This window comes from Lepisosteus oculatus, chromosome 14 (genome assembly GCF_040954835.1).
Source record: "Lepisosteus oculatus isolate fLepOcu1 chromosome 14, fLepOcu1.hap2, whole genome shotgun sequence".
NCBI classification, from domain to species: Eukaryota; Metazoa; Chordata; class Actinopteri; order Semionotiformes; family Lepisosteidae; genus Lepisosteus; species Lepisosteus oculatus.
This window is the reverse complement of record NC_090709.1, coordinates 50,163,196-50,172,697: the sequence shown is the minus strand read 5'-3', so window position 1 is coordinate 50,172,697 and position 9,502 is coordinate 50,163,196. Positions and strand designations below refer to the sequence as shown.

The following is a 9,502-nucleotide window of genomic DNA, read 5'->3' as shown; positions in this document are numbered from 1 at the left end:
GACTAAAACTCTTCCCACACTGACTGCAGCTGAACGGTCTCTCTCCTGTGTGACTGCACTGGTGGACTATGAAGGTCTCTTGTGAGTGTGCTGGTGGCTTTTTAAGTTCCTTAACTGACTAAAACGTTTCCCACACTGACTGCAGCTGAATGGTCTCTCTCCTGTGTGAACACACTGGTGAGCTCTTAAGGTACTTGAGTCAATAAAACTCTTCCCACACTGACTGCAGCTGAATGGTCTCACTCCTGTGTGAATACGCTGGTGAGCTCTTAAGGTACTTGACTGACTAAAACTCTTCCCACACTGACTGCAGCTGAACGGTCTCTCTCCTGTGTGAATGAGCTGGTGGACTATGAAGGTCTCTTGTGAGTGTGCTGGTGGCTTTTTAAGTTCCTTAACTGACTAAAACGTTTCCCACACTGACTGCAGTTGAATGGTCTCTCTCCTGTGTGAACACACTGGTGAGCTCTTAAGGTACTTGAGTCAATAAAACTCTTCCCACACTGACTGCAGCTGAATGGTCTCACTCCTGTGTGAATACGCTGGTGAGCTCTTAAGGTACTTGACTGACTAAAACTCTTCCCACACTGACTGCAGCTGAACGGTCTCTCTCCTGTGTGAATGCGCTGGTGGGTTATTAAGTTACTTGACTGACTAAAACTCTTCCCACACTGACTGCAGCTGAATGGTCTCTCTCCTGTGTGAATGAGCTGGTGTCTTCTTAAGTTAGTTGAGTGACTAAAACTTTTCCCACACTGACTGCAGCTGAACGGTCTCTCTCCTGTGTGAATGCGCTGGTGTCTTCTTAAGTTATTTGACTGACTAAAACTCTTCCCACACTGACAGCAGCTGAACAGTCTCTCTGCTGTGTGAATGCGCTGGTGTCTTTTTAAGAAGCATGATTGACTAAAACTCTTCCCACACTGACTGCAGCTGAATGGTCTTATTATCAAGTCCTGTTGGAGCTGCTGTTGTTCCTCCCTGTTCTGACTCTCCTCTGTGTTTTGTAACTCAGTACTGATCTTATCAACAGGTGCATCAGTCTGCTGGCCTGCAGGGTCAATCAACTGGGGCTCCATGTCCTGCTCTGGAAGATTAAACTCACCCAGTTCTTCACTGTGCTCTTGTACAGACACACAGCCAAGTCCACTACAACCTTCTGTAATATTGTATGGGTCCAGATTGGTAATCTTCTCTATAAAATCATCAGATAGTAGGAATCCAGGTGTCTTACTCTCAGGCTCTGTCTTCATCATGGGCACAGAGTCCAGATCCTCCACTCTCTGTCTGCTCTCTGTGGGTTGCTGATTGAGTTTCTCTTTCCCTTCTGCAGAAGTGAGCTCTGTCTCCTGCATCATACTGGAGCTCCACTCCTCCTCACTGTGCTGCTGTTCAAGAGGAGCCCTTTCCCCAGCGTCAGGGAGAGCACTGGCCTCTAATCCTGCAAATACAGGACACAAGGACAAGACCTTTAACATGGGATGAAAGTAGTATTTAAAAAGCAAATAACAACATGGAGATCCAAGAAAACAAATGTTACAATATAAGGATTTTTAGCATCTATACAGACCACCACAGAATACTAAAACACCCCAATGTTCACTTTATCCTTTCATAGTACACATTTAGTCGACAGTGTTAATTTAGTCGACAAAAATTACGACTAAATGTTTTGCAATTTTAAAGAAAATGAAACACTAAAATAATCCACAATGATAGTGACAAGGACTTGATTGCTTTGCATTTCTGCTTCAGTGCACTAAGATGAGACAAAATGACCTACTGGAGTAAAACTCAAAGTGAAATTAATTTTGCAACATGAGATTCACCATTTGTGTATTTACTTTTGTCTGGCAAAAAGCAGGCTGGCTGTAACAGGTACAATCCTAAATCTGAGGCTGTGTGTGGACTGTGCATTGCCTAAGGGCTACGGATGTGTAAGAATCGCAGTTATCAGGATCTGCCATTTTCTATCTTCTTCTGTTTTACAACTGTCTCCCATTTCTGGATGGTCTTTTCAACACCTCCTGTCATGAATTCTTATTGTGTGTTAATTGACTGCCACAATGAGATGTATACACTAGAATAAGCAGATTAAAGAAAATTGAAAACTAGAGAAGAAAGACATGCTTGTGGTTCTCCATGCTTTCAGCTGGAAAAAAAAGATCTGGAGTCAGGAGTATTTCATGTATAACCAGACCAAGAAAAACTCTTGTACAACATTACCGAAGATAAACAGAACTCAGCCACATTATGAGTTGAAATCTGCAATAGATCTGAAGTGCCATCTGAGCTACAGCACCCAGACACTGGGATTAAGACATCTCTTTAAAGCCCTGGCCAAATCCAAAGACAGTACAGTTAAAAAAAACTACACATTCCTGTTAACATGGCGGTGCATTTGATCCTTGCCTTTAACCAATGAAACAGGGTGAAATGTCACATGGCTTTGGGGCCGAGTTTTGAAAGCTTAACTTATCGGCAAAAAGTGTAATTTACATCATAGGCTACCTCAAATTGTCACTTACACAACTCTGTATGTTGCTTAGGCCACTCCTATTTGCCTTTTTAGTTATGGAGTCGGGAAGATAGAGCTCTGGGGTGCAGCTAAAAAAGGTCCCGTTACCCACAGAATGTAGATGATCCTGAAGACCAGAGTCAGATGGACAAAGGTTGCAAGGTGGGGAGTAAATGGATAATAAACCAGACAAGTACTGAATAAGGATGAGAAAGTTAAAACTGACTCAAAACCTGATAGGAAGTCAGTGCAAGGACTTGAAGACAGGCGTAATGTGATTGCTTGCTTGCAACCCAGTAAGGATTCTGGCTGCCAAATATTGGAGATTGCTCAGTGTGGATTTAATTACCCCAGTGAACAGGATGTGCATATATTTATACTAGAAAAATCCCTTTCTTAGTTTGTCTTGTGCCCTTTAAAAGAAAGGGAATCAGTGTGATATTCTACAATGCAGAGTGCTACTAACAATATTTACATATGATACTCGTTAAACAAATTAATACAAGCAGTTTTTGAGGATTTATTTGCAGGATGCAAAACTAGAGATGTAGGTAGATAAGAGATAATTTTGGGAAAGCTGAGAAATGCGCTGATAACAAGAACACTTACTAAAAGGGTTAGGCAAACTTTAGATAAATTGACAGGAGATGTTATAAACTGTGCCAGCGGCCAAATCACCCTGCAGCTCTCAACTGGCAGCCCACTGAAGCTAAGCAGGATTGAGCCTGGTCAGTACATGGATAAGATACCTCCTGGGAACCTATGGTTGTTGCTGGTAGTGCTGTTACTGGGACCAGTGGGGGGTGCCCACCTTGCGGTCTATGAGCGTCTTAATGCCCTAGTATAATGGCAGGGACACTACACAGTAGTGGGCACTGTCTTTCAGATTTGACGTTAAACCGAGGTCCTACCTTTCAGTGGTCATTAAAGATACCAAGACGTTTCTCGAGAAGAGTAAGAAGTTACCCAAGTGTCCAGGCCAAATTTCCCCCTTAGCCTTTACCATGGCCTCCATACTATCCCCATGTATGATTGGCTCACACTTGGCCTGCGATGGACTGGCTCCCTGTCCAGGGTGTAACCTGCCTTGCACTCGTTGCTTGCTGAGATAGGCTCCGGCTCTTCCCGCAACCCCGAATGGGATAATGCGGTTAGGAGGATGGATGGATGTTATAGACTGCAGAGGAAGATGATGAAGTTAAGAGACAGAATGTTTACACAGCTACTGAAATGAGGATTGCATTTTAGATCTTCTGCATTGAACTGTGTGTTGGATGCACGTGAACTGAAGGAATGTGCAAACATAGCTGATAGCTGATCCATGGAGCCAGGATTTTAAGATGTTTATATATAGAGTTAATTTGTTTAAATGACTAGTTATGAATATTGATGTGCCAGAGAGGTGGAAAGACTGTTTCCTTAAGCTACCACTATAAAATAATTTATCCTCAGTGAGATCCCGCCATCTCATAGCAGTTTTTATCACTATGTATAGAGTTGTTACAGTGTCGTTAATCCCATCCATTTTCTAATCTCTTTATCCAGTACAGAGGAGCTGGAATCTATCCCAGCATGCAACAAAGCACAAGACAGAATACACCCTGGACACAGCACCAGCACATCACAGGGCAGACGAACAGACACAAACACACACTCACAAGAGGATCAGTATTCCCATAAGCCAATTAAATCATATCACCTGAAGAAAACCCACGGAACCCAGAGAGAACATGCAAACTCCGCAAATATAGTACCCCAGTAATTGAAACTAGGGCCCCAGTGCTGCAAAACAGTAATGCTAACCACTGCACCACAATTAGAAATGGACGGATAGCGTAGTCATCTTTCTAGTTCAAAGAATTGCATGCATAATTTAATTTTGAAAGCCACTGAGACATCTGGTGCTACTGTTGTATTTGTGAGAAAACATGCAAAAAGATTGCTTACAACAAGTGATACGGCCAGCAGCCACATAAGTCTGCAACTCACTACTAACTGGTGTGAGCCTGGCCAGTACCTGGATGGGAGATGTCCTGGGAAAAACTGAGGTTGCTGTTGGAAAAGGTGTTAGTGGGCCCAGTAGGGGGCTCTCACCCTGCGCTCTGTGTGGATCCTAATGCCCAAGTATAGTCCTTCGGATGGGACGTAAAACCGAGGTCCTGACTCTCTATGGTCATTAAAAATTCCCAGGGTGTTTCTCGAAAGGAGTAGGGGTGTAACCCCAGTGTCCTGGCCAAATTACCCATTGACCCTTACCAATCATGGCCTCCTAATTATCCCCATCTATGAATTGGCTTCATTGTGTGTCTGTTTTGTTTTTAATGTCTTAATCTTGTTCTTCTTGTAATTAAATTGTTGTACTTGAAGTTGTAAAACTCAAAACCTTGGTTTACCAGGAGACTTTAATGTGATTTCTTATTATAACATGCATCTGCAGTTGTTATGTTTATATTTCACTATATTTACCCATAATCATTATGCCAGCATAGGTTAAAGCAAAAATGGACACTAGACTCTAGAACCCAGTAAAATAGTAGATAATTTGGATTTGTTGATGTCTTTTAGGATTTTGAACACTTGATTCAGGCCCCTTCATAGCTTTCTCTGTTCAAGCTAAAAATAAAAAGGTTCAGTGTGTAGCAAAGAAGCACCAATAGATTGAATGTGGAAAATAAGTCTCGTTCTAAGTTTCTTGCTTTTGAGAGCAAACTTACCCAGATCTGCAATATTTTAAAATATATGCCGTCGTTTAATAAAAATATCAATGTCCAGTTATATGCTTGAACGAGACAGAAAAATAACGATTATGACCTACATATTAACACACTGACCAGAATAATTGAAAAGCTTTGATTCAGAGCCCCTGCAGTTAGTGTTAATTAGAAAAACAACAGTGCTGAAACCTGAGCACAAATTCAGCTGCTCTCCAGCTTTGTTCCGCACGGCTTTTTGTTACAATTGAGCTGAGAGCTGGAGATGATCTCTAGATAGAACCATATTAACTAGTCCACAGCTGTGTGCTCCTTTCGAAAGTTTGTTGCAATTACTCTACTCTCCTCCCCCATTGATAGCTGGAGTGTGGTGAGCGTTCTTGCGCAATATGGCACCATTGGTGGTGGTGGAGGGGGGTCCCCATTACCTATAAAGAACTTTGAATGGAGTGTCCAATAAAGCGCTGTATAAGTGTAAGCAATTAATTATTATTATTAACAACTGTGCCATCTTAATCCTTAGTTAAGACATTTGATTTTTATGAACAGTTAACATTGATTATTCATTCATTCATTATTCAATCATTTGAAAGTACAATAGGCTTCTGCAAAAATAAATTTAGATGGCGAGAAAGATGTGTAATGATACATCTATACAAGGGAATTAGAAGTCTAACAAAATTCACATTGTTTAGTTTTAAACACTAAGTTATATATGCAGAAGCAATGGGTGCCATTTGCACTTTAATAATAATTGCTTACACTTATATAGCACTTTTCTGGACACTCCACTCAAAGCGCTTTACAGGTAACGGGGACTCCCATCCACCACCACCAATGTGCAGCCCCAACTGGAGGATGCGACGGCAGCCACAGTGTGCCAGAACACTATCAGTGGGGAGGAGAGTAGAGTAATGAAGCCAATTCATAGATGGGGATTATTAGGAGGCCATGATTGGTAAGGGCCAATAGGAAATTTGGCCAGGATGCCGGGGTAACACCCCTACTCTTTTCGAGAAACCCTCTGGGATTTTTAATGACGACAGAGAGTCAGAACCTTGGTTTTACATCTCATCCCAAGGACGGCGCCCATTTAACTTTGTGCTATAGAACGCTCAGACTGTATTGATGAGCTCCGCAACTCCTCTCTGTCTTGGTACTGCCTTCCTCTCTGAAAGCGCGCAGAGGGCAGTGCGCTATTTTCCCAGCCTCTGATTGGAAACAAAAGACCAGATGATCTGCTTCACACCACAAGAAGAGAAAAGAATGTGATTTTGTCTGCATGAAATGAGTGTTGCATTTATGAAATTCAATCATTTTAAATGTTTAATTAAAAAGTAAAAAACAGCATACACAAATTTTCTAAGCTGATCATAAGGAAGAAAACTGACCCATTGGTTGCACATACAAAGTGTTTTTTATCTAAACCAATTATATAGATTTTAAAGTCATGCAATGTTTAAGTTAGACAGGAACACATCATTGTATAATATTTTTTAATCATTTTATTTTTTATTTTTAAAAAATTGCTAGCCCAGCATGGTAAAAAGCACTGTTATAGACTGAAACACAGGCCTGCCATAATACTTATACTTAACATAATACTAGCACAACATGAATAACACTTACACTACTCTTAGACTATGGCAGTTTTTCAACTGAATTATTATGGCATCAAAAGACCTAGTTATAAATAATATCAGTGAGATAAAGAATGTGTATATTACTTTTCCTGTTCTGTGGTAGTACTTTAAGTAACTCATGCAGTAATTACCCTATAGTTATTACAAATTCAGTATTGGTGGAAGCCTCTACTAAATAAACTGAAAATAATGTTGCTTTGAAACTTTGAAAAAACTTCCTTTGAAAATATCATTTCAACACAACTTATAGAAAAGTACAGAATTATTAACAGTGATGTAATAAATAGAACTTATTAGGAAAGATTCATACGATGTCCCTCTATAAGATTATTTATTACTAATCAAAAATAAATTACTTATTGTATTGATATTTGACATTTCTGGGGATCAATACTCTTTAGTCTGTGCAACAAAAACTTGTGCTTTTTGACAATCTTATAAAATGTGTTAAATATGTTTTAGACATACATTTTATTATTTATTGCAATTTAGTATTTATTATACATTTATACATTTTATTATACAAATAAATAAAAATGCTTATAATGTGACTAATTTTGTTTTAATCAGTTTAATTAAGATAATTAATTAAGACTAATTATAGTGAAAATTGAGTTGACTGGACTAAATTAAAAACGGATGACTAAAAGGTGGCTATGACAGACACTTGACTTGACTAAGACTATGACTAAATCAAAAACTGGAGACTAAATTAACACTGCAAACAAATACACAGAAAAATAACACGCAGAATTAGCAACTTTTCTAAACACACATTACATTTGTTGGTAACAAATACCTCTATTGACCGCAACAATCAGCACTGACCAGCAAAGTCTTTTAATAACCACGTTAAGGTTTAAATGTGAAAACAGCGTGGTGATTGGTCAAAGCCCAAGCATAGTCCTCAGTGTGCTGTTTAAGGTTGAACTCTAGAAGCAGTGACTGGCTTAGTGAATTCAGAGAGGGGCACAAATGAACCAGGCAGGAAGGGAGACAGTCTGATACAGAACTGTTTAATTACAGAGAGGCTCCCAGCTGAAACAGAAAGAGGTGAGCTAGTGATTCAGAAAAAAAAAAACAAAGAGGGGAAAAAAGGCAAAAGGGCACAGAGATAACCAGTGGGAGAAAATGAGACTCGGGGATGATTTTCCACTGAGTCATTACTTGATATGAGGGAAAGGGTTGTTTTGAGTTTACTCGCAGAAAGGGAAGGGAATGCTAACACGAGTGCAAGACACTCAATAACAACAACAGTGGATTGAATCATAATAATAAAGTTTTCTTTTTATTTTATATAACACCTTTAAAAGAGGCTTCTCAAAGCTCTTTACAGGGGAAAAAAGCCACACAGTGGGAGGAGGCAGCAGAATTAAACAGGTACAGTTTTACTGATCAATAAGAGCAGAACACTGTCCAGACATTGTCGCACAGAAACACCAAGAGAAAAACCCTGGGAACAGAGATTCCTTAAAAATCCAGGACACTCCTCCAAGATCAATGAATAGAGCAGAATCCCCAAACTTAAAACACCCCAATATGCTGCAGCTCACCAGAGACATTCCAATATTCACTTGCTCCTGCACCTCAAACCCCTGACCGATAGAAAACATAAGAATGCATATATCTATCGACTGACTGACTATTTTTATCCTGTTTAAAATGTCACGTTTATGTCCAGATTTTATTTGCTTTTGTAAAACCCAAATCACATTTGGCCAAGATTATATTAAAAATAAGTTAAATAAATTAAAAATATATTAAACATAATTCCAAAGATAAAAAAAACATTCAACAACAAGATACTAATGTATTCTGTAACAATTATGTAAATACAGTAGCTCATCATTTTTTGCTCCAGTTACTAAATGATATAGACTAAACAACGTCTAAACACTGTGTTCTCGGCCTTGTTACTGAAATACAGATGAGGGGATGAGGAGAATGAGAGGTTAATACAGACCTCTCATAACTGGTCACTACAGTACATTAACACTTCACTGAGAGAAAAAGGTTAATAAAAACACGAATATTCCTGACAGAATATTCCAGAGGAATTACTACAGACAGACCCTGGTGGACTGGAATGTTAAACAAATATAAAAGCTAAACAAATACTGTATTTGTATTATAATAATTGTGTAATATTATATACTGTATATATATTTCCTAATAACATCGGATTACACACCGATTTAGAGAAACAGATGCTGAATCTGCTGAGATGCTGAGTTGTTTTTAGATTCAGACTGAATAATTTCAGTTTCCAGTAAAGCATCCTGTCGCTATATCACACAAGTCTTTCCACTTCACTTTGTATCTCTCCACTATATTCTCACCAGTGAGGAAGTTAAGGACATTGTTTTTAAACTCACACACACACTGACTTCATACAAGTCACCACACTGACCTGCCAGCTCCAGTTTCGTGTCCATTTCTTCTTTTATTTCTGCAGTGACTTCACAGGGAAGCGTGTGTCCAACACGAACTGTCTGTTCCTGATCTCCTCCTGCTCCCGACTCCTTCTCCCTCAGCTGCAATCTCCACTTCAGGCTCTCGTTCTCCTTCTTCAGTTGCGCCATTTCACTCCCAACACTGTCCTCCACACACTGTGTGATTTTAAACACGGC

General features: G+C 39.6%; 1 protein-coding gene across 1 annotated transcript; it reads right to left on the bottom strand.

The window, feature by feature from the left end:
- Nucleotides 1–271: 271 nt before the first annotated feature.
- On the bottom strand, nt 272–9,353 carry LOC138243058 (zinc finger protein 239-like). The gene is made up of 2 exons (XM_069198551.1): nt 9,283–9,353; nt 272–1,441 (listed from the first exon to the last, which is right to left on the bottom strand). The coding sequence occupies exons 1-2, from the start codon at nt 9,305–9,307 to the stop codon at nt 351–353; spliced, it is 1,116 nt and encodes a 371-aa protein (XP_069054652.1). The 5' UTR covers nt 9,308–9,353; the 3' UTR covers nt 272–350.
- Nucleotides 9,354–9,502: the final 149 nt, after the last annotated feature.